Source organism: Pelobates fuscus, chromosome 1, assembly GCF_036172605.1.
Source record: "Pelobates fuscus isolate aPelFus1 chromosome 1, aPelFus1.pri, whole genome shotgun sequence".
NCBI lineage: Eukaryota > Metazoa > Chordata > Amphibia > Anura > Pelobatidae > Pelobates > Pelobates fuscus.
The window spans coordinates 207,942,619-207,968,844 of record NC_086317.1 but is presented as its reverse complement, the minus strand read 5'-3'; the positions used below and the strand labels follow the sequence as shown (position 1 = coordinate 207,968,844).

The window sequence follows — 26,226 nt, the reverse complement described above, 5'->3', positions numbered from 1 at the left end:
ATTAAGGAAGTTTTCTTAAATGACCATTTCATTTTCTTCTAATAAATGAATAGCTCACAATGTTGCTCAGAAATATTGTTCTAATGCTACTCCTTCATATAAAAAATGCTTTGTTGCACTAAAAGATACTGAGGATTAGTGAAAAAAATCCTCCTTACTGCTGGAGAAATGAGTGTGCTTCCCAAGATATCCCTAATTCAATGAAGTCCAGATAAGACAAGTAAGTGAGAGGGGGAAAAACCCTAACAAACCAGGCACTTAATATGTTACAAACACCTTTGAATGTTTTGTAACATTGCTCTTAAACCCCTAAAGGACTAAACCAAATGTACAGGTTGTGATAAAAACAAAACTTAAACAAAAACTTGAATTTGCGCTACATGTCTGTTCATGCGTAATTCACCGCTTTCATACCCGCACATATATATCATTTTATTCAGGGGAAACCATTTAACATCAAATATTTAGGTATGACACATAACTTAATATGAATAAAATAGTTTTAAAAAATAGGAGAAACGTTTAAGTTCTATGTGACATTCAAACTGTGACTAGTATAATACGCTTTTACTGCAATAAAACACATTTGTATTCAGCGATGTCTCACGTGTAAAACAGAACCCCCCCTGTATACAGGTTTTATGGTGTTTTGGGAAGTTACAGGGTCAAATATAGCAGGTTACATTTTTCATTTTTTTCACATTGAAATTCGCCAGATTGGTTATGTTGCCTTTGAGACCGTATGCTACCCCAGGAATGAGAATTACCCCCATGATGGCATTCCATTTGCAATAGTAGACAACCCAAGGTATTGCTACTGGAGTATGTCCAGTCTTTTTAGTCGCCACTTGGTTACAAACAATGGCCAAAGTATATTTTGTGTGTGAAAAATGCAAAAAAAACTAATTTGAACGTCAATATTGGCCAGTGTTTGTGACCAAGTGGCTACTAAAAAAAAATATATTATAAGATTTAAAAAATCGAAATGAAAAGGGGCCACTAATATTTAATATACACACATGCGATATTACATATATGCTAATTTTTCTTTGTCTGGTTGAGGTGTACTTATGTTAATATTTAACTGCAGCCTTACATCTGAATTGACAGGACAATTTTAACAGTTCACTTACGATGACTTGCTGATCAGGTGGAATGAACTCCAATGCCTTCTGAATCACTCTACATCCATACATCTGCAGGGCCAGGGAAAGTACATGCCCACGAATCCGTTCTGCCAACGCCAACTTCTGATCTAGGCTGCCGAACTGCAAAGAAGGTTAAAATCCAGTAACAACTGGTAGTCGAGTACTTGACATACAATAATCTTTGTGCTAGTGGAATTGTAATGGTGGAAATGTAAACATTATTAAGCACTACGAGCTCATAGTGGTGGTTATGTTATGTAGTCCCCATTCTCTGTGAAACTGCTTGATCAAACTGACTAAAGCCAGGATACTCCCCATAACACCTGCATATGCTCAAACAATGCTGCATTGCTTTATCTTTTCAAAGCTGTGCAAAACTAGCCAGAACGGACATAGAGCTATGAGCTGAACGGCTCCCAGTTTTCTCTGCCTATTATTGTCATCCAAGGATGCCAGAAAAAGTCCAACATTTTGTGGTAAACCGCTCCAAAATAGTTTGCCAGAAAATGGTGCTTGGAGTACATTGTTTACATGTAGATACTCCATCAATGAAACTCCTACCTCTTTAACCTCTTCACAACGCAGGACATACATTTTTGTCGTATTAAAATTAAGACCAGATCGTCACGGCTGCATTGTAAACCTGGACATTAAAGGCTTTAGTACAAAAGGTCACACTCGCATTAATATTTATACTTAATATATGAACCAGGACAAACCTCAAAAAACTTCTGTATAACATAATTGCCAAAAACATCAACCATCAGCTGATAGGCAGCCTGTAGAATCTCATTGAAAACCAGTTGTCTCTCTGCTGGAGTTGCTCGTTCCAGCTTAAGCTGAATAAACCTGTGGGGAAAATGGCAAAATCAATATGGAGACATCACAATACAGTCAATTAGTGTCCTCTACCATCAAGTTTGCAGTGTGGAATATATTCACACTTTACAAAGTAACTACTGTTTTATTGACATTAAAGAAAAATATGCTTAAACATTAAACAGAACTGTCACCAAATGAGGACTTTCCCGAATTTGCAAATGCCCCGTATACCATCGCAACTGGTGGTCCGGTAGCCGGGAAGGGGAGGAGAGACCTGCGCAGTCGGGATTGACTCTTGGATGTTCTGTTCAACAACTAAAGCAGTTGCAGTAATATGCAACTTCATATACTTTATTATCATATTTATTTTTCAATTGTCTGAACGAGATTTCATTATAGTATATATTAGAATAGAATGCGATAGTGTGAACGCAAATATAGATTACTCATACAACTAAAAGTGAAAAGGGGGGGGGATATATAACAAATTGATTCACACAAGCTGCAATAAATACCTAAACTTTTGTTTTCTTCTTATTAAAACTTAATTTAAAAATGCAGTCCACAACACCAGTGCAATCAATCTATTGGTTCAAAAACACATCAGTAGTCTAGAAGTCTCTTCGAGAACAGAATACTGGCAATGTGAAGGGCTAAAAAATAAAACATCTACCTAGAGCCATGCTGATCTTGAGAGAATTCCATAATATGGCCTGCAATTTCACGGAGCTGAAGGTTCGGATAGCGGTTGTTACGGAAGTCCTCAAGCAATCTGCTTCGACCAGAAGGCATGACATCAGACATGCCATAGCGAAGGCGGGTGGATGGAAAGAGTGTACTACTTGGACTAAACAGGCTGGATGCACTACTGGCGCTGCGATACTTTGCTTCTGCTCCTGGTGCTGCAGATATATAGCGCCCACTACCATTTGTCAGCCCCCCTGTAATTAAAGATAGGCTTTTTAGAATTAGAGAATAGTATTGAGAAAACAGAATTCAAGGAAATGATGGAAGAGACGGGGATTGGAGGCCACAGGAATGAGGGTACCAATAGTGTAGGTTAATAAAAAATAAAAAAAGTCCTTACCAAGGTTAAGACTGGAAGATGACCCATGCGAGGATAAGGAAGGTGGAGGTGTTTGGGAGTGGCTGGGTCCTTGGCTGGGTAGAGGCATGCCTACAGGACCTGGTGAAGAGGAGAAGCCAAGTCCATTGTAGAAGCTGTGACCAATGGGGGTAAGACTGCTGGAAGTCCTCTTGTACAGATCACTGCTGCCAGTAAGTGAATCACGTCGAGATCCACTACCAGTATTGGAATTGGCAACTAAAAGAAGAATACAAAATAATAATACATTAGTATTAGTACCGGACTAAGGAACGATAAAAGCTCACCTCGTGTCTCCACTGCGAAACAATAAGAATACATATATAAAACTTACTAAATGTGGAGATAAGTAGATTAAAGGGATACCATAGTCAACAGAAAAACTATAGCTTAAGGCAGTTGTTCTGGTGAGTCTAGTCAGTCCCTGCATTCATTTTCATGTATTTTCATTACATTAGGCAGTTACATCACATTAAAGGACCACTATAGGCACTCAGACCACTTCAGCTTAATGAAGTGGTCTGGGTGCCAGGTCCCTCTAGGATTAACCCTTTCTGCTGTGAGCATAGCAAACTGCTATGTTTACATATGGGTTAATCCAGCCTCTAGTGGCTGTCTCATTGACAGCCGCTTGTGCGCTTCTCACTGTGATTTTCACAGTGAGAAGACACCAGCGTCCATAGGAAAGCATTAAGAGGGAGCCCTGCGCTGGAAAAAAGGTAAGGGATTAACCCCTTCCTCCCCCTTCAGCGCAGCGGGAATGGGACCCTGAGGGTGGGGGCAACCTCAGGGCACTATAGTGGTCCTTTAAGCAGTGTTTACATTACTGCCTAAGGACACCTTACTCAGACAGCAACTAGAGGTGCTTCCTGGGTCAGTGCTGCACAATCAGTGTATCCATGCTTTGCATGGAGGTGCTGAACTTTCCAGATAGAGATGCATTGATTTAATGCAGCTCTAGGAGGAGAGGTTGGTTGGCCAGGGTGGCGTTAAGCTTCACCTTGCGCCCCTCCTCCTTGGTTGAGATCATCAGAATTGATTATCTCAGCCAACCCAATGCTTTCCTACGGGAAATGTAAGGTCTTACTGTATTTAAAAGGGCAAGGGGGGCCCAACAGTTTTTTTTATTTTTTGTAAACACTCTAGACGAGGAATACACTTTAGGCCTATAATGTTCCCAAATAATAATGGCCCATAATGATACCCAAACTTGCTTTTGCTCTCTATAAAACACCGCAGAGAAACAGGAATCTATATATACAGAAAAGAACAAAGTTGTTGTAATGGCCCAAAGTCCAGACCTCAACCCAATTGAAATGCTGTGGCAGGACCTGAAGAGAGCTGTGCATTACTGAATGCCAGTGAACTGAAGCAATGTTGTAAAGAAGAGTGGGGGCAAAATTTCTACACATAATGTAAAAGACTAGTAAAAATGAAAATCCAGCGCACTCCCTTATCTACTAAACAGCTACTTTAGTGCTGACAGATTTTGCTAGTTTTATTTAAAACGCCTAATTTAGGCAAAAAATAATGTGGGTTTAGTTACATTATATAATCATACATTGCATAAGCCTGCCACAAACGTCAATGTACCCCATCTTTGGCAGGTCTTACACTACCAACCGTCTACTAAATGAGCTACTCACTTGGGGAAATCCTTCCATCTCGAGTTCTCTGCAGTACAAGGCTTATGCAATGTATGAATATATAATGTAACTAAACCCACATTATTTTTTGCCTAAATTAGGCGTTTTTAATAAAACTAGCAAAATCTGTCAGCACCAAAGTAGCTGTTTAGTAGATAGATATGGGAGTGCGCTGGATTTTCATTTTTACTGTACTTATTGGCCCCAAGCAGCACCCCATTTAAGCATGTTCAGGTGAGTGCAGCCAGCCCCTTGTTTTCCCAATGTAAAAGACTAATAGTAATACAGAAAACGAATACTTGAAGTTATTGCTGTTAATGATGGTTCTACAAGCTGGTTCACATAAGGTATACTTCGTTTTTGCACACACTGCTTCTCCGTTATGCCTTTTTTGTTATATCAATCACGACATGGTGTAATCACGAGTTGTTAATCTGATGTTAGTTTTACCTAATTTTAAGACCTGCTAAGGAATATCTGTGTATATAAATATATCTATTCTGGATATTGTCATTTTATTCTGACACTAACATTAAAATAAATAGGTTTTGGGGGCGTGGCCGACAGGGAAACAGAGCGGACGTCTTTTCACGGAACTCCGTTCTGAACAAGAGCTAAAACGGAAAATCCACAATATCGTGGAATTCTGACCCAAGAGACAGACACCCCCCAAAAGCAGAGACAATGGGGAAAAAAAATAAGAGGCAGCAAGGTACGGCCAAGCACCAACAGCCGGACATCAGACTAGCTTTTGAGCGGCCGGCGAACACACAGACCCAAGATGGCGCCTGAGGCCTGCTGCACGCCCGAGGCATCTGAAGCCTCCCTGGAAGAAGAAGACTCACTGCCTTCGCCTAGATCCTCTGCCACTGAATCAGAGGAAGATGAGGCACCTGCCACAAAAGGTGATATAAAACGGCTCCTGTTGGAGATGAGACAGATATGGAGGGGCGACCTCCAGAAAATGCAAACAGAAGTGGAGGGGGTACAACAGAAAGTTACCTCCCTGGAAACGAGAGAAACCGCCAGAGATGAAAAAATAAGTACTGCAAGCCGAGACATACAAGAACTTACCTCACAGGTAAGACAAATGAAACGCACACTCACCACAATGGAGGTCAGACACAGGCGGAAAAATCTGCGCCTCAGAGGCATTCCAGAAAGTGTCGACAACACACAGCTCTTGCCATACTCCCACAACCTCCTGACGGCCATGGGCATTGCCGACAGCCCCGACCTACCACAGATCATCTCGGCGTTCAGAGTGCGGAAGTCAGCGGCAGCACCAGAATCAGCACCTAGAGATGTAATCGTGCTGACCCGAGACATCTCCGTGAGGTCCACCATACTCGCAAAATCCAGAGAGATGGGGACTGTATCAGTGGACGGCCACAACATAGCTATCTATCCAGACACTCCATTCTCCATCCTCGCGGAAAAGAGACAGCTGGCACCTATAGCCAGGAAGCTAAGAGCCGCCAATGTTAGGTACCGCTGGGGCATGGAAGGGTCCAATCCTTACAGAGATTAAAGGAGAGAGTTGCACACTCACCTCGGGGGATGACCTGGAGTTCTTTCTACAAAGGGCAGGCCTGACAACCACCCTACAGCAGAACACCCCTCATCACACCAAAAACCCGAGAGTCTCAGAGAGTGCAGGCAGACAACGAAACAGTGCACCACACAACATCACACTTAAGAAACTGAACCCACTAATTAAAGCGGCGAAACCCAGACCCGATGAATAACGGAGACCACACAGAGGAAACAGGAGTTATATAGACCCCTATACGACACACCATGACACAAAGGTACACAGGACTCTGCCACTGGACGCTGATCCTTAAGATCATCTAACGAATACAGTAACAGCTTGAATAGCAGAGAATGCTCTACACTGTATTATTGCTCGCTATTGTTTAATACTGTTATCCCTTTATTATATACCCCAAATGTCGCCAGTATGCTCACATATTATGCTAAATTTGAATACATTGGAAAAAACAATTATATATGTTGTTCTAAATTGAATAAAAAATATAAATTGAAAAAAAAAAAAAAAAATAGGTTTTATTACTTTATGTAAGCAGGTATCATTAAAGGGAATGTCAGGCACTCACCTGACCCTCTGCTAGAGTTACAGTAGTGCAACACACCCACCTCTGGTCTGCCCATGCTCTTCACATATTTGCCTCGCTTCGGGATACTTCCTAAAGCAGTTCAAATTTCTACAGTGATGCAGACATTCTGGCTTTGTTGCATGCGTCTGAAGAGACTGATGTCTAGGCAGTTACCACAGCGCATGCTACAGGTGGAGAGCGGAAGGATCGCTGTAAAAGGTCCCTTCAGCTCCGTCAATCATTTGCCATAGAATCTATGCTGAGGAATTGCTTGACAGGTAGGTGGGAGATAAAAACTATTTTTAAATAAGTTTTTCTCCCAACCTATACACGTGCTAGCAAGACTACTAGCACAATGTAGATATGAAGTTTCAGAGCATGAGTGATTTGGTTAGTGACAGGTCCTGTTTAAGTCAAGCACCAAATAAACAAAGTTTGAAGTCAGTCATTCTCCATATCCTCCAATAATATCCCTTTTAGTTTGTATGGTTGGGTGTACAGAAAAGCAAATTGTGCAGCTTGACACTTTATGTAGGTGAAAAACCTATTGCGATCATTCACTTATGTACTTTAAAATACTTTCTATAAATGCAGTTACTATTTTTTGTTGCACTTCAGTGAGTAAGTAAACCGTGCCATTTTACCCTCCTTGATGCAATTACTTTACTCTATACATTCACTCTATCAATAAGTATTCTTCTCACCTGCTGTCCCAAAACCACCAAGAGCCGAACTTAGTGAGGCACCAAGTGATCCACTACTTCCAAAACCTAATGAACTATTTGCTGGCTGACCGGAACTCTGAGAAAACAAAGAGCTGCTTTGGGAGTTGCTGGTCAGGGAGTTGTTGCCGTAAAAGGAGCTGGATGCCAAATTCTGATTGCCTTGTGGTTGTGGTTGACCCTGCTGTTGTTGAGAACTTAACTGGCGGAAAGGTCCATTGTTTGAGCCTCCTGGACCATTGGCATTGGCGGCAGCTGCTGCAACTGCTAAGGAGATAGGAGTTACTATATCACACCAAACCAAACATATTCAAGATTTAATATTATTTATATTTTGCCTAGTTCTTACCTGCTTGAGCAGCAGAAGGGCTGATGATAACTGGGGCTGGAGCTACTAACCGAACAGGACCCCCTAGACCGTTCCTGGCTCCTGTGTTAACAACCAGCGCCCCTGTTTGGTCATAGTAAGCAGCAGGTGCAAGTACTGGGTAGCCTAAAATTGAAGGTAAAAAAATAAAAAATATATAGAGACCATTCAGAAACTAGAATGCATTATACACTTACATTTTCTCAACAAATCTGTTCATGGCTGGTCCTTACTCTATACAGTTTTCAAACAGTTCCTTTTAATACAAAAGTGTAATGCCTCAAAGTTTAGCCAAAGGAAGACTATGTAAAAACCAAAGGACAACAAGGTCTCAAACATAAGTACCTAAAAGTTATTCCAAGTATTATGACACACTAGTGATAATCCTATAAAAAAAAAAATATTTAGGTATCAATTAAGGAATACATACCAGGCATGCCTGCAGCTAGACCTTGTCCAAAGGCAAGGGCAGAGTTCACAGCTGCAGCTGCCACAAGCTGATCATTCTGCTGACCCTGTTGGTTCTGGTTGGGCGTTAAGGGCCGCTGGTTGCCCCCAGCACGCAGTACCTATAATCAGAAAAACCTTACATTAATTGAGAGTTTTGGGGCTTAGGGACAAACTAGAAAAGATTCCCAACAGAAAATGAATTGCCTGCGATGGCAGTTCATCGAAGCTTACGTAACAAAATTATAACTCCGCAAATATAACCCCTTAAGGATGGCGGGCGTTCTATGCCATTCTTATTGGGGCGGTCCTAAACGCTGTCGGGCAGCTTAGAACATCCCCGCGGTCCTTTGTACTTACCAGGTCCCCGCTGTTCCCCCGACGGCGGTCGTGACCGCGGGGTCATTTTATTAATTACAATTTGAGGGACCTGCCTGACAACGCAGGATGGATGTCCAGAGAATTTGGCTCGCAAGTCCTATATATTTAACCCTGTAACTTTCTAGGACACCATAAAACCTGTACATGGGGGTACGGTTTTACCTGGGAGACTTCACTGAACACAAATAATAACGTTTTAAAACAGTAAAACCTTTTTAACGATAATATCGTCAGTAAATATGCATTTGTTTTGCACTTATCACACACAAACTGTACTTCCACTGACAATATAATTGTTGTGATACATTTTTCTATTTTGAAACACTAATATTTATGTTCGAAGTCTCCCGAGAATAACAGTACCCCCCATGTACATGTTTTATGGCGCTTTCAAAAGTTACTGAGTCAAATATAAGGCTTGAGTTTCCTTTTTTTTCACATTGAAATTTGCCCGATTGGTTATGTTGCTTTTGAGAATGTATGGTAGCCCAGGAATGAGAATTACCCCAATGATGGCATAGCATTTACAAAAGTAGACAACCCAACGTATTGAAGTGGGATATGTCCAGTCTTTTTTTAATAGCCACTTAGTCACAAACACTGGCCAAAATTGGCGTTCAGTTTAGTTTTTTGCATTTTTTACACACAAACAAATATGAACGCTAACTTCAGGTGTGGATTAAAATGCATTTGATTTGGACCAGCCAACTTTTGCCCAAGTCTAGCATTCATATTCACACACAGACATTTCCTTTATAATAGAACATACCATTACCTGCAAATACAAGATTTACACATAATTTAACAAAAGTAACAAATACACATTCTGAAAATTTAAACCACACCACTTACAAACTGTTAACAAATTCTAAAAATATTTTTTTCTAAAAAAACAACAAATTATTTGTATCCCTCACCATTCTGCTCTAGGTTAACAAGTGCAATATTGCTATTATAGTAGTACATACATGTTTGTTGCAATTTGTTAATTGTAAGTAAATCAATAAAAGTGGCAAAGATGCAGTCATCATGGGAGAGCTATATTATAAATATGGTAAAAAAGTCAACTGCGTTCAAGAAGAGGGAGTCAAGTATAGAGTGTAAAATTGAAAATAAAATCAACAGCAAGAGGAGGACCACAGGACACTTACCTGTTGTTGTCCCTGCTGGTTCTGTGGGTTATTCTGCTGGGAGGCTGAGTTGCTGGCTGCAGCAGCAGCTGCTGCTTGTTGCTGGAAGAGATTGGCTGGGTACACCCCCCAGGGAGTCACACCGTAATACTGGTGAGGGACCACTGCTGGACCTGTACATGCAGATATTAGGAAATTACTTTGTGTTATTTTAAGGAGTAGAAGATAATTCCAGCAATTGGACTAATCTTTACTTGTGAATTCTGAAGCCTTGGGTTTCAATACACAATGCATTCCACCAGTGGAATATCAAAGACAGGTGGGGGAGAAAAATATAAAAATAAAAAGAAGATTGCATGGGTTCAGGGGGACTTACCAAGAGTTGCTGCTGCTGCTAGTCCTGCAGCATATGGGTCTGTTCCAGGAGGTGCCGCACTGATTATGTAGGGGTTTGGGACGAAGGCAGCGGGAGCTAAACCTGCTGAAAACATACCTGTCAGTGAAAGCAGACTTCAGTACCTTGGCAAAAGAAAGCCAAGAGCAATATTACTCTGCAGTAAGGTGGTCTGGAAGCAGTGAGACATTTAAGGGATCAAAGGATCAACACAACAATGATTGTCTGCTAAATGGCTAATTCTAGAAAGCGGATTTTTTTATGCATATGTCTCGACCAACCGTAAAAAGCGTATATGGAAATACAACTACATTGCGATTTGCAGTTCATTCTGAATACCTGCATGCTCTGCTTATGCTGCACTTCATTCAGACTCACCTATGTGTGGCTGGTGCGCTGCTGCCAAAGCATATTGTTGCTGCTGTGCAGCTGTCAGTTGCTGGACTGCGAGGGCATTCGGTCTTTGGAACAGCTACACAAAGATAGGTGATCGTTTAATTTGACAAAATCCATAATAAAACAGATCATTCTTATTTTTAAGGTAATTCAATAACCAGGCACAGATTAAGCTCACCTGCTGCTGAGAATTATAGTCAAAGAGGCCCACAGGAGTGGCACCTGAATCAACAGGCACTTGGTTGCCCTGGTAGTCAAATTGTAATGGTTCCATACCAACATGCTCCATATGATCCAGCTGTACATTTTGGGACTCCATACCACCAAAATCCTCCACTTGTTTAGTTCCATTACTATTTGAAAGTTGAGCTTGTCCTTCTGAACCATTCTGGTTGGGCCCGAGGAGATCAACCTCATTAGCAGAATTCTGACAGTTTCCTGGGGTACGGCTACAAGATTAAAAAAAAATAAAAAATAATAACTTATGCTTATTCAGTTCTACGTTACCCCTTCATTTTAGATCTAGCCATTCAATAACTGAAACCAAGCAGCCTGTCTGAAAGTACACAATAAAAAATAGAAAATATAGTGAGGTGTGATCACTTGTGATTTGTATCAAGTTAAAGATATAAATTAGTAGTATTTTTAGAATATAAGATAAGTTGGCAGGACTTTCTATGAAAACATAGTTTTGTTTTTCTAACCGTACCATTTCCAACAATTTACAGCAAATTGCATTATTTCGTGGCTCGATAAATCATAAGCGTCGGGTTGCCATGGCGACTAGACATTTTGTTTTTGCGTCTAAGTATTTATCAGCCAGTTAGTCAATGGCTTAGGGGCCTCTCAGGTGGCAGTGGCAACAGAGCTGTATTCTTCCTGCTCTTCTCCCTCGCACATCCTGCTTGGATGCCGGGATATGACTACATTCCAGTCCTGTCACAGCTTGCCCCCACCTTCATGGCTGAGATCACAAATCTTGGCAATCTCAATCAGAGGCTATTGCATATGCGCAGTAAAAAAAGCACGCTGTGCAAATCAGTATCTCCTCATAGAAATGCAGTGAATCAATACATCTCTGTGGGGAATGTTCAGGCAGTGTTTACATTGAAAAGCCTGCAGGAACAAGCTAGACTACACCAGAACCACTACATTAAGTTGTAGTGGTTCTGTTGACCATAGTGTCCCTTTAAGAATTGTCCTTTTTTGTTGAAAATAAAGCTTTGTTAGTTTAAAAAAAACCTGGCTCTTAACATTTTTATAGCTGGCTCCTAGATTCAAAGCAAATTTTTCAAGCCCACACTATCTTATGAAATTCCAAAGACGCTGGAATAAACCTTGGTTAAGGTATTCAAGTTTGTAAATCTAAAATTAGGCGACATACACCATCTCATGAAAGTTAATTTTACATGTTCAAGAAAAGATACATTTCAAAGAAAACTATAGGGTTAAATTATATATTAAATTATATTCTGTTACAAAAGGTGATAATAACTCCACGAATATTGATCTTTACTTGTAATTGCCCCATTTTTACAACTTGAACACTATTATAAGCACTACAGAATCTGTTAGCGCTATATAAACAGCAATAACAATTAAACAATTTGTAATATTGGTTTCTGAGCCTCACCTGAAATCCTTCACATCTCCATCAATCCCATTTTGGACCGGTAGTCCATTGGCTTTATCCATACTATCCCCTTCCTCTTTCAGATCACCTAACTTGTCCCCTTCATAGACACCTTTGTTCTTTTTGTCTCCCTTGTCATTTTCATCTCCTTCCGAATCTCTTGGCCCCTAAACAAAAAGGCAAAGAACACTTTTCCAAATACGTATATTCAGGCTACTCTGGGTGTTTTTGTAATTGATGTGACCCCATCATTTAGTGACACTCCTTAACAGCTTATGAAAATAAAGAAATGTCTGGCACTTTGATAAAAATAATAAAAAAAATAATAATAATAATCTCAAGATTCAATCAACCGTCCAATAACTTTCTGTGGTCAGAATAAAAAAAGCAAACGATTGACTAAACTTGCATCCTGCTCGTAGAGAATAATATCTAAAAACAAAATTAGCGGATTTACTTTAAAGCATAATGGGTTTACTGTTCATCTTAAACGGCAAAACAAGACAATTATAATCACTGTATTGGTTGCTAAATCTGTCTTGTGTGGAGCATCATTGTTAATTTGCACAACGACTTTAGCCATGATATGTATAAAGCATTTTTTTTCTTTTTCGAATACACTTCATTTATACATAAGCTACAACCATATTAATTAAAAGGGGAAGTAACTTTTAAAAATTTAATGTTTTACAGATTTAACACACTGAACTACAAATGATCAGTAAAACAAATACAAGCCTTGCAGCTAGTTCAATAAATTTGCAGGCATCAATGAGGGGCCACAAATGAAAACCACAATGCATTACTGGATGGAGCTTGAAGTCATAATACAGCATGCTATATTGATTAGAACACGGGCAGCTAGTCATTTGTGGAGCTCGTAGCGGTGTTTAGAAGTGCAAACACAATATTCAAGTTTTTGCGCTTTAATTGTGAATTTAGCCATGCTGGTTATCTTTTAAATATATTTACAAGGTGTTGCATCGTTATAAAAAGATACCAAATGTCTAATGCTTGTAAGCGGAGTCAGATTGTCAACTGGAGAGGAATGATGTGCAGCTCATGCTTCCGTATTCATCTACCTCACATGACCTTTTAATGTTAGCATCCTGATAGTTTTTAAGACATAAAGGGTTGTTTTATGAGGCGAAGAGCACCATGGCACTCTTTCTTGGTAATGGGACAAACTGTTTTGCAAAAGTTTGCCCTTTTACCTGGGCCCTACCAAGCTAGCCTCCGCGTCAGGTGACATGCACATGGCTTATCCAGAGCTGCAGAAGCCAGATGTCAGTCCCACCTGTCATTCATTGGCCAGTAAATTAACCCCTGTGTAAAGATGACTCTGCCAGAGACACCATGACCACTTCGAAAACACTGAAGTGGTCATGGTGCTTAGAGTAACCCTTTATTGTAATTCATTTCAATGAACGCCAATTTGGTTTTTATTTATTTTGTCTTCTATGAGATTATGCTATTACACAAGCAAATTTGCAGGAATTATTATTTCTATACAATTTTTTGCGTTGTTATTTTTCTTTGTACTTAATATTTTCTAAGTAACTTCAAGCTTGTTTGTAAATTACTTTTGAATAAATGCACATACTGATGGTGGCAAGCAAGAAGGGAATATTTTAAGGTAGCTTTAATAATAGGGGAATAAGAGATGCGTGAAATTACCACAAAGTAAAGTATAGTTTTGTTTAAATTTGCCAGAAATTAAGACAATAAGCAACCAATACAGATATACATATAACTATATTTGGACCATTTGCAATAAAGGTAAATCTGCTACTATGAGCAAAAGTTATTATTCTAAAAAACAGGAACTATACTGCAATGCTCCTAGATACAAAAACCTGACAATTTACGGTTGGGATTATTAAAAGTGTGGCTTCCAAAGTTGGCATTGATCTGAATCTGGTAACCTACAGAAAGCAGTGACATTACATTGCAGCTTCTAACTGGGTGACACTGCAGCCATCTTTGTTTTTACCTGCATTTTTCTATATCTTGGCAATCGAAGGGCACCCCCCCTTGTTTGTATTAAGGGAGAGGCACTTACGAATCCTTTCCTCAGGCAGGAGTCTCCAGGAGAGGAGCTGAGCACATACTCGACCATGCTGACTCCCAGGCCACCACTCTCAGAACGAGGGGAGAGCACAGAGTTAACCTCACTGCTGACATGAAAACCTTGACCTGGCCGCCGCTGGACCATGATGGGCTGTGAGACTGAATGGTCTAATAGAAGAAAAGTTTCAAAATAAAAAGGAGGAAGAGACCAAATTTTAAACATTTACCATTTTTTGGTAAGCTCTGACTTTACAAAATGGCTTCAGCTGGAGAACCACTTTGTGTACAATGATACAACATAATCTGGTAATAAAAACATTGGAATATTAAATTATCTGCAACCAGATAATTTGGAGCTCATTAAAAAAAAAAATAAAAAAAGTCAGTCACAGGTCACAACCAAGTGCACAATATATTAATTCACATCTTGTATTGTATTTCAATATGATGAAGTAACATGACTACAGTTTTAACAAAGTTTTGAATTCAATACTAGGGAAGCACCAAAATGAATATTCTGGGCTGAAACGGAAAATTCAGGATGCCCTTGGCCGAAACCTTCCCTTCTCCCTTCAGTGCCCCTCACCCCTGCTTAATGTTCCCCTCCCCCATAGTGTTCTCGCCCCCTCCCCCATAGTGTTCTCGCCCCCTCCCCCATAGTGTTCTCGCCCCCTCCCCCATAGTGTTCTCGCCCCCTCCCCCATAGTGTTCTCGCCCCCTCCCCCATAGTGTTCTCGCCCCCTCCCCCATAGTGTTCTCGCCCCCTCCCCCATAGTGTTCTCGCCCCCTCCCCCATAGTGTTCTCGCCCCCTCCCAAGTGCTGTATTCTTGACTTTTCAAGTTATCATTACTATCCTTCATTGTGAATCATCTGAATTGCTAATGCAAGCATGTCTGTTAAACTATTAACTACAATTTTTTTTACCCGTTTTCGGCCGAAACAGGATAGGCCCATTTTTGGCCGAAAATTTAGGTGGATCCCTATTCACTACTGAAAAGGATGGCTATTTGTATACACAACCTTTATTGATTTGTCATTTTCAAACTTAGCATATTGAGGATCAAGAAGAAAATAAAACCAAAGAACCACACTAAACTCGATGGAGGTTACCTGGAGACTCTACCAAGTCTCCGGCACAACACTTTTAACCCCTTAAGGACTGGACTTTTTTTGCGATGTTGTACATTTGCGACCAGGCATCTTTTTACACTTTTGTGGTGTTTGTGTTTAGCTGTAATTTTCCGCTCTCTCATTTACTGTTCCTATACAAATTATATATTGTTTTTTTCAGGACAAAAAGGGGCTTTCTTTACATACCATTATTTATATAATCTCATGTAATTTAATTTTTAAAAAATGAAAAAATATGATGAAAAATTGAAAAAAATACATGTTTTTTGACTTTTATGTGAAAAATCTTTTATTCATCTACAAAAGCGAATGAAAAAAACTGCTAAATAGATTCAAAATTTTGTCCTGAGTTTAAAAATACCCAGTGTTTACATGCTTTTTGCTATTTTTTTGCATGTTATAGGGCTATAAGTACAAGTAGGATATTACGGTTTCAAAACATATATTTTTAAAATGTATCAATAGTGACATTGTAACACTATTATCTGTCATAAATCGCTGAATAACACCCCACATGTACATTTTTTTTTTAAAGTAGACAACCCAGGGTATTCAATATGGGGTATGTCCAGACTTTTTTAGTAGCCACTTAGTCGCAAACACTGGCCAAAGTTAGCGTTCATATTTGTTTGTGTGTGAAAAAAGTAAAAAACTAAATTGAACGCTAATTTTGGCCAGTGTTTGTGACCAAGTGGTTACTAAAAAAGACTGGACATACCCCTTTTGCAATACCTTGGGTTGTCTTCTTTCGCAAATGGTATGCCATCATGGGGGTAATTCTCATTCCTGGGCTACCATACGCTCTCAAAGGCAACGTAACCAACCTGGCCATTTTCAATGTAAAAATATTTGACCCATATATTTGACCCTGTAACTTTCAAAAACGCTATAAAACCTGTACATGGGGGGTACTGTTATACTCAGGAGACTTTGCTGAACACAAATATTAGTGTATCAAAACTGGAAAATGTATCACAACAATTATTTCATTAGTAGACGTGCTGTTTATGTGTGAAAAATGCAAAAAAAAGTCACTTTCACTGACAATATCATCGCTGTGATATGTTTTACTGTTTTGAATCACTAATATTTGTGTTCAGCAAAGTCTCCCGAGTAAAACAGTACCCCCCATGTACAGGTTTTAGGGTGTCGTAGAACGTTACAGGGTAAAATACAGTGCTAGCAAATTAAATTCTCTAGACTTTCGGCCTGGGTTGGCAGGCAGGTCCCTTAAATTGCAATCAATAAAATAACTTAATTATGTAAAAATATTACATAAATACGCACGTAGAATTTAAATATATGTGCATATTTATATATTTGAAGTCTACGTGTATATTTATATAATTATTTATGTCATTTTGTATATGGACATATGAATAGTTCGTATTCTTTTTATTTATTTATATATACATAGATATATATACAATTTCATTCTGAGTGTATTTTGATATAAATATATATATATTAATATCAAAATACAGTTAGAATAACATTTCGTATAGATATATATTTTTTTTAATTTTTATTATTATTTTTAATTTAATTTAAATTATTTATTATTCGTATTTTATAATAATATATATATACAATATATATATAGTTATTATATATTATATATATACACGTGTGTAAATTAATTATAAGTGTATTTTTATATTAATATATGTACATATTAATATAAAAATACACTTAGCATGACATTATATATATGATATATAGACATATATTATATAGGTATAATATATGTCTATATATCATATATATATATACACATATATAATAATATTTTTTTTTATTAACTTTCACTTTAAATTTTTCTTTGATTTTACAGCAGCAGGGAGACTGCCTGTCAGCACAGACAGGCCCCCTGCAGGCAGAGACTAGGACACCTATTGTGACCATGTGGTCGCCCTGTTGAGCGATCACATGGCCCCAGGGGTCCTAATCCGCCATGGGGAGACTGTCTGGGCTGCAGGCAGTCTCCCCACAACGGGAGCAACGCCGATCGCCGCCGGGGGAACGACGGCGATCGGGTAAGTACATTTTAAATTTAGGACGGTTCAGGACCGTCGTCGGTCGGCAAGGGAAAAATGCCGATGACGGTCCTGAACCGTCTTGCGTCCTTAAGGGGTTAAAATCAGTCTCAGCATTAGCCAAGCATAATATATGTCTATTAAATTACTGTGTGCCTGCTGAAAATAGGGGAACTGATTGACTGAGACCAGCTTTGTACTAGAATGTGTACAGTGAGGTGAGGGAAACCTCTATATTGCCTAGGTAATAAAATAAAATATAATATATATATATATATATATATATATATATATATATATATATATATATATATATATATATATATTTATTTTTTTTAAGTAAACAAGTTTCTTACAATAAACCGAATACCCCAGGTAAATTTAGGAGTTATCCACACGCTTCAAACACAATGATTAATTGTGGCATGATTAATAGACTCTACAATTTAAACTAAACTAAGGTCAAATATAGGTCAAACTATTTTGAATTAATCTATACAAATGTGACATTCATCTAAAATGTAAAACACACATGCTAGCTCAAAGAAAACTCAGATTTTTAGAGAATAATCTCCTTCATGCCGACTAAATAGTGTTGCTATCTCACCTGATGCTCCCCATGCACTGTCACGCCACTGATCCGATAAGAAAATGCCTTTTGGTCCATCCTTGTTTGAATCATCACTCTCCCAGAATTTTTTGCTAGGCAATAGTTGCTGCAATGAATAAACAGTTTTTTTTTTTTTTTAAACAATGAGCAACAATGACACAGAAGCATTGCTGTTTCTAAAAATATAATTATGTCTGCAAAAACACATTAAAGGGAAACTATAGTGCCAGGAAAACAAACTCGTTTTCATGGAACTATAGCTTCCCCCTTTGTCAAGGCCCCCCATTTCTGTCACTTACCTGAGTCCAGCGCCGAGGTCCCTCAGCCCACGCCCGCTGGGGGAGACCTAATGCGCATGCGGGGCAATGGCCGCGCTCCATTAGCATCTCCCCATAAGAAAGCATTATTCAATGCTTTCCTATAAGGATTTTGGTGTAGCTGGAAGTACCCATGCATAGCAAGAGGACTTCCAGCATCGTTTAGGCGACCAAAAGTCCCTCTAGTGGCTGTCTGGTAGAATGCCACTACAGGAGGACTTAACCATAGCAGGTAATTATTGCAGTTTATAAAACCTGCAATAACTACATGCTCAGGGTTAAGGGTGATGGGAATTGGGTGCTTACAGTGTCCCTTTAACTAACGAAGCAGCAGACTCAAAAGCATGCAGAGTAGTTATAGGTAACCTCTTCACCCAAAGTTTTTTTTATCTTTATATTTTACAATATTTGACATAACGTCAGAAAGTTTAGCATATAATCTGAAATAACATTGTGTCAAAAGCCACAGGTGTGAAAAAAAATATACATCAAAATTGGCAAATATCATTTGTAAACCTAATGAAATTTATAAGAATTTAACTTCGTAAAATATAAAATTCCAAAAGTTCCAGCATAAGGGTTTAAAGCGGCACTGTCATGGCCGAATCTAGTTTTTATTTTTTCTTAGGTATCCCTAATTAGTATTTTGCCATTACATAGATATTGTGCGAAGTAATATTTGGTGGGTTTTTATTATTGATTTACCTGGGGAACCAAGGCACCCAATTTATAAGTTGTCTTGGTGGTAGCAGCGTTAAAATAGTAACAGTTATATTATGTTTAAGTGTGGGCGGTGCGAAGGGAGATTTTGTAATTATTTCAGGTCTAGTGGAGACAAATAGTGAGCTTTAACCCTTTCACCACCACAACTACGTCATGCACACTCTTGAAGTAGGGACAATAGGTTCCTCCCCATATTGTAATTTAGGTCCCCCACAGGCTTCTCACTGTTTACTAGACATGCCCCTACTTGCGATATAGCAAGTAGGGGCAGATTAATTACGAATACTAAGTAAAGATGGCTGAAAGACCGATCTTGGTCTTTCAGCCTTTTGGTAGATAGCGACCTGATACCATGGGAATTAGGGAGCTATCTACTAAGCAAGATGCATTCAAATGAAATTCCGATCCGAACAAAAGTCCAGAATTTCATCCTAACACAAATCGACGAACTGCTCTCATTGTACTAGGACGAAATTCAATAGTTTTGCCGGCATTCGGGAATATGGAAAGGAGGCATCTCGAGAACACGGAGGAAAAGTGAGAATTGTGGACAAATTTATCTGACCACAGGAAACGGAGCACACTTTGCTCCTCCGCTGGTCATAGATGGTCAGGCGTAGGAAAGCTGCATAAGACCCATTGTACAGCACTACGGAATCTGATGGCGCTATATAAATAAAATAAAACAAAGTAGTCCCTACTTTATCTTATGTTTTAAAGAAAACAAGAGCAGACAGGAAGATATGAAAAAAGATCCTAAGAGGAAGAGAAGAGGAATCAATTAAAGAAAGGTAAGTTCGGCACGACAGTGCCGCTTTAATGCTCACATACAGCAAGAAAAGTTACTTACACCACACAGTTCCAAGACAGATACAGGGTTAAACTGTGTGGCTGGAGCCCTCCTTGCCACAACTATAATTAAGCTATGAAGTTAAAGGGACACTATAGGTACCCAGACCACTTCAGCTCATTGAAGTCGTCTTGGTGCAGTGTTCCATGTCCCTTAACCCTGCAAAGGTAATTATTGCAGTTTTTAAGAAATTGCACTAATTACCTTTTAGGGTAGGGTAGTGGCAGTCTACCAGACAGCCATGCGAGGGACTTTCACTGGACGTCCTCACGTTATGCATGAAAATCCTAAAGCTAGCGTGGTCATTACAGCGCTTGAGCATAAGGTCTCTGCCACCGGCTGACATCTGTGTATATGGACAGAAGGCAGACCTGAGACATTAGTGTTGGACCCAGGTAAGTGACAGAAGGGGTTGTTAACCCCTTCTACACCTCCGGGGGGGCAGTGAGGGGGGAGGGCAGCTTTAGGTGCCAGGAACAAGCTTGTTTTACTTTAAAACAGCCTATACAAAAAGTGTGGTACAATGTGCTAGAAGAGTGTGTCTAGTGCAAGCCAAACACTGCATTAATTATTTTAACTCGTTCCCTCGAGTGGACGGTTAAAAGGAAAAATCCATAAAGGTTTTTATTTGGTCCCCTCATGCCAGAAGGACTCCCTTGTCAATGTAAACAACTCAGCTCCTAACAGCAATGAGAGAGTTGCTTTTAAGCAACCTAGCTGCAGATAGAGCTTCAACCGAGCACCCTCGGACCTGCAACAACTAAATGAAGACATCCGAATTCTTATGCAATATTACACCAACAGCGTCATTTTTCTAAACACAAAAATTACAATGCTACCTTAGTTTAAAACAAACTGTTCAAAAAATCCAATTACTTTAGTATGGGTGCCAATATTGATGATCTGAGTGAATTCAATGTTTCCCCATCCCACTTTGCCAATCAAATGGTCTCTATGAGACCAGCTGATAGAACAGCAGAGTTTAACTCGCCCAAAGAAACAATGTGAATTGTTAGCGTAGGACTCATCCAAGAGGTTTTGCCTTGACATGGTAGGGAAGCTTACACTCAAGTGGAAACTGGAGTGAAATTAAAAACCTCCAGTTAGGGGGGCGTGGCCTAACTGAAAAGCAGAGAGGACGTTAGCCTCAACAGCATCTGCCAAGCAACAGAAATAAAACAATATTTTGCCTACAAAACGACAAAAAAAAAAAATGAAGCTAGACGGCCACCAAGCCACTGATGACAACGAGGGGAACAAAATGATACCTTACAAGAGTCATTACAAGCGAAGCACACCCGATGTGTCTATGAGGCCTACAAGAGTGGCGGGCGCAGGAGAGGCGGTCGCTTTCCTATCGCCAAGACAAGAAGCGATTGTATCCTTGGGCCCGCATTATGGGCCCTCTGGACCGGTGGGGGGTATCCCGGTCTACCCACATACACTCCCCGAGCACAACTGGGAGGGAGACCCCTACCTCCATACGAGGACCGGAACTGACAACAGGAGAAACTCCCAAAATGGCGGATGCCTTCATCACCTCCGACCCACCAGACGCATGGCTCGAAACAGTATGAATAAAATTTTCGCCGCCGTTTGGGTGCGATGGGAGGCCTGCACGCAACCACCACTGCCAGCGCTCCCACCCAACGACATACCTCGGGTCCCGACACGGGTGACCAAACAAAGGCAGAATCCTCCCCCTCCCCCCCTTAACCACACACCAACACGCAGCCAGCACAAGCAAGGGGTTTTCATGGGGTCATGCCGACGGAGCCCAGTGGAAAGCAGAGGCAGATCAAAACCAGCCTGGTGGAAAGGTCGGAGGAAGCGCACAGCACCGCAATGGCGCAGACGACAACCCGAGGTCCACAGGATACAGGGGGATGTATCCCCAAGCAGGGCTGCCAATCTCGGGTACTTAACACCCAGTGATACAGACGACTGTGGGTAGGAGAAGCCCGAGACCCCGAGCAGACTGTCAGGAGCGGATGGCCTTTGCACAATAGCATTCCAGCAGCGAGCTCAGTGCCATGCAATGTGCAGTGTCACTCTACAGACATCACTACACTAATATAATAATCTGACAAGCTGCTCAGGACCTTTTTGTTACTCACTAACTATGTATGCATACAATTTAATGTTAATGTTGTTGAGAGAGAGAGAGAGAGAGAGAGAGAGAAAATGAATGTCTATCTATTACCCTACTGTGACCCATGAAACCAAGCCAGAGGAATGCAGTTGGGGTACCTCAGGCATGTATGTATAAACCTTTGCACGCCCCCCAAAAAAAAAAAAAAAAAAAACACCTCCAGTTATTTAACCCCTTAAGGACCAAACTTATGGAATAAAAGGGAATTATGACGTGTCACACACGTCATGTGTCCTTAAGGGGTTAAATGTGCGTAGGGATTTGGGATAACGCACAAGTAGCTATTTTTATTTAATGTATTTGGGCTAATGTGCACTATTGTTGTTGCTGCTGCCCAGGAGTAATGTGATGCATGCTCCTTTAATTGGCTGGGAGTCAATTTTACAAATAGCATTAGTATGGTGATCCAGGCTTGAATTATAGAACAGACTAAGCACCAAAACCCCTACCAAATGCTGTAGTTGTTATGGTGCTTAGAGTCCCCAAGCATTGTCCCACTATTAAATGTGAAATCTTTTTTTCCGCCCACCTTTATCAGTATCAAATTTGTCCATCTTTGTAAAGATGACAATCTGAATGTATGAAAATCTTGAGTTAGCCAAAGTATTGTACTCAAATACAGACAGAATTTATATAATTAAAGTCTGCACAAAATGGATATATAAAACAATGAAGAAACTTACTTCACCCACTGGCCTTCCTTCAAGTGCTAAAGCCTGAAAATCATGATTTAACTCATCCATTGAGCGCACCTAGAACACAAAAAGAAAGGAAAATGATGCAGAGGTATAGAGAATGCAAATCCTTTCTAGTCCGAGAAGGATGACACTTAATTTAAATGTGCACTTTAAGCAACGTCTCTGTGTTCGGCAAATCCCAGGGTGTTTGTTAGCCTGTTCAGCAGCCCAGGGAGCATGGTGGGAAGTGGACAGCCAGCCCAGGACAAGGATCCAGCAGTCCCAAAGGCAGAAAGGATGGGTGGACTTAAAGGGACACTATAGTCACCAGAACAACTACAGCTTATTGTATTTGTTCTGGCGAGTACAAACATTCCCTTCAGGCTTTTTGCAGTAAGCACAGTCTTTTCAGATAAAAGGCAGTGTTTACATTACAGCCTAGGGATACATCAACTGGCCATTCCTCATGGTTACTAGAGCTCCTTCCTGGGGCAGTTCTGCAGGGTCTCCACTGAACTTTCCTCATATAGATGCATTGATTTAACTTTGACCCCCAAAATCTGTTACACATCTTCAACCGCCAAAAATACCCGTGCTAAATAGTTTCAAAATTTTGTCCTGAGTTTAGAAATACCCAATGTTAACATGTTCTTAGCTTTTTTTCTAACGTTATAGGGCCACAAGTACTAATAGCACTTGGCTATTTCCAAACCATTTTTTTTTTTTTTTCAAAATGAACGTAAGTTACATTGTAACACAGATATCTGTCAGGAATCCCTGAATAACCCTTCACGTGTGTGTGTGTGTGTATGTATGTATATATATTTATTTTTATTTTTTTGTATATGCCGCTGTGCTGTACATATATACACAACCTAGAATTGTGTTTTGACTTGGGGCGCCTTGGAAAAATATTAAGTGCGCCTTGAACCTAAAAAGTTTGGAAACCACTGGTCTAGAAACTGTGCAAGTTTTAAAGCTAAAATAAATTACACAGAGACATGCAGTACAAATCACTTTTTGCAGATTTGAAGGTTGAACAAAAAAGGTAATTAGCCTCATCACTGTGAATATAGCAGATATACTAGGAACCTATATTTAAAATGGTGAATGAGGGCACCAAACATATTATCAATATGCATTCACAGCAAAATACTGTCACACTAACCTGATGCTCTGCATGGATGTTATCTCCAGTGGGCCAGCGATGCTTGCTATTGTTATAGCCACCTCCACCACTGCCGCCAGTCCCAAGCTGCTCGCCATGCTGTCTTTGGAAGAAATAGTCAACCATTGCATCGTCCTGGGAGCGACCAGCCACTCCCATTGCACTTCCAACAGGGCTTGCATGGGGACCACTAGCCAAATTAGAATGATTTGGAGGCGGTGGCTGCTGCTGGCCCACCGGTCCATTTGTCAGGACCACGGGCATATTGTGGTTAAGTGTGCCTTCTTGGTACTGTTTGAGGTGGGGGCTGAAGGAGTCCTGCCAGAGAACTGTTTTCCTCTTCAAGACACATGCAACGCTCATTCCACCAACACCTAGAGAGGCAAAAGTTGAGTAATTCAGTATTTCATTTAAAAAAAAATAAAAAATAACAGGAAAAATGAATTATATTTCAACTCATGAAGTTGAAAATAATTTATTTGCACTCCGTCAACGGCAATGAGCAATACAGCAAAGATTAGAGTGATGTGATATAATCTAGAAAAATAATTCATGTATTCATTTATACTGTATTGTACATTCAACCCTAATAAGTCATATTACTAGAACTGTAACGTTAAAAAGCATCCCTTGCACAATTTAACGAAAAGTTATGGTGGGGAAAAATTTTGATTGAAAACCCCTTCCACCTGAAGTCTGTGGATAGTTAATGAAATGAGGCAAAAATGTGATTCTTTGTTAAACTAATTTGCATATGCCCACCCAGAATCCTTTTGTGGTTTTAACATTGCTGCAGTTTCGGGATTTCTGTGGGAAAAGCAAGTCTTATGGTTTGACTGGTGTGCAGATTTTTGTTTAACATTGTATTAACTATAAATATCTCTCTCACCTAACCTTAGGACAAAATCAAGAGGTATTAGTTAAAGTATGTGATCATATCTTGCCTAAGCCTGCCACAAGACATCTGTGACAGGGAGTGGTGCAAAACCAGGGAGCTGGCAGGGACATATATATACACCTCCAGCAGCAGTGGCTTAGAGTTGCACTGAGGGTATCCAATAGTCTGCTACCACATCTGGAGCAACATGGAAGGGATCCACAGTCTCTTAAAAGTATTCAAAAGTCAATTTCAAAAGCTTCACAGACTAGTACAAAAAGGAATGAGCTTTCAACAAAAATTATATACAATGTTTCGGTATCAAGCATATCAAACATGTGGACCGTAGCCCACAAAGAGTATCTTTGCAGCCCAGGAGCAGGCTGGCCTACAGGGTCACCGAGACCGCTTTGTGCTGTGGCCCTCCCGCGTTCCGCGGCGATCGCGTGCTTCTGCACAAAACATTTTTCCACGAAAGCCACTGGATTTGCGCATACAGCGTATTGAGTCATATCTGGTGGCAGTGCAGCAGTGCGCAGAGTGGCTAACTGCATGCAGCAGGCCAGCCACTGCTCCTTCCCTGCTGCTTGCAGTGCCAAAGGAGTGTGTTGCCTGCTTGAGCAGAGAAGATTGTGCAGGGCTGGACTTGAAGATGGCTCAAGGTAGGGGAAGAGGGGCAGTGTATTAAATTGAGGGGAGGGAAGTGGGGCAGTATATTAAATTGGGGATTGAGGGAGGAAGTGTATTAAACTGGTGGGAGGGGGGCAGTACATTTAATTATAGTTGTGGCAGCGTATTAGAGTAGGGGGCGGGCTACTATAGGCTATGTATTAGTTTCAGGTGGCATAGTAAGTAACTTGAAGTGAAGCTTTTGAAAAAAAATTATATATATATATATATATACACACACACACACACTCATATACATATATATATATATATATACACATACATACACACACAATTACATATTTTTTTGCATTAGAATAATGCAAGTAATTTTAGTTTGTGTTGGTCTAGGTAGAACCTTTATTTTGCGGCCCAAATAAACGTAAACCTTGTTTATTTGGCCCGTGTTAGCCTTTGAGTTTGACATGCTTGTCTTACATGATTAAGACCCAGAATCATTACAGCGTACTATAAAAATTCAGAAGCAAAGAGGGTTTCCATACAGTCTCAGCAATGTAAACACTGCCTTTATATAAAAAAAATAAAAAAATGCACACCTTATGGCTGTCACTCAACCACTAAGAGTTTCCTAGGGACAATCTATCCCCATAGATAGGTTATGAGCTAATGCACC

At 40.1% G+C, this 26,226-nt stretch overlaps 1 protein-coding gene across 7 annotated transcripts in view; it reads right to left on the bottom strand.

Moving 5' to 3' along the window:
* The window catches only part of PUM1 (pumilio RNA binding family member 1), a 42,102-nt gene that overhangs the window by 4,661 nt on the left and 11,215 nt on the right, over window positions 1-26,226 (bottom strand). The window contains exons 2-17 of one of the 7 annotated variants that reach the window (XM_063454004.1): window positions 24,047-24,420; window positions 22,885-22,953; window positions 18,157-18,265; window positions 14,305-14,549; window positions 12,312-12,478; window positions 10,857-11,127; window positions 10,661-10,754; window positions 10,265-10,381; window positions 9,910-10,061; window positions 8,361-8,499; window positions 7,913-8,056; window positions 7,546-7,830; window positions 3,058-3,294; window positions 2,644-2,911; window positions 1,868-1,997; window positions 1,134-1,268 (exon numbers count right to left, since the gene is read on the bottom strand). In XM_063454004.1, coding sequence (XP_063310074.1) covers window positions 1,134-1,268; window positions 1,868-1,997; window positions 2,644-2,911; window positions 3,058-3,294; window positions 7,546-7,830; window positions 7,913-8,056; window positions 8,361-8,499; window positions 9,910-10,061; window positions 10,265-10,381; window positions 10,661-10,754; window positions 10,857-11,127; window positions 12,312-12,478; window positions 14,305-14,549; window positions 18,157-18,265; window positions 22,885-22,953; window positions 24,047-24,409 — 2,925 coding nt within the window. In that variant the 5' untranslated portion in view covers window positions 24,410-24,420. The remainder of the gene's footprint in view (window positions 1-1,133; window positions 1,269-1,867; window positions 1,998-2,643; window positions 2,912-3,057; window positions 3,295-7,545; window positions 7,831-7,912; window positions 8,057-8,360; window positions 8,500-9,909; window positions 10,062-10,264; window positions 10,382-10,660; window positions 10,755-10,856; window positions 11,128-12,311; window positions 12,479-14,304; window positions 14,550-18,156; window positions 18,266-22,884; window positions 22,954-24,046; window positions 24,421-26,226) is intronic. The other 6 variants (XM_063454013.1, XM_063454022.1, XM_063454030.1 and 3 more) reach the window with 6 other exon arrangements.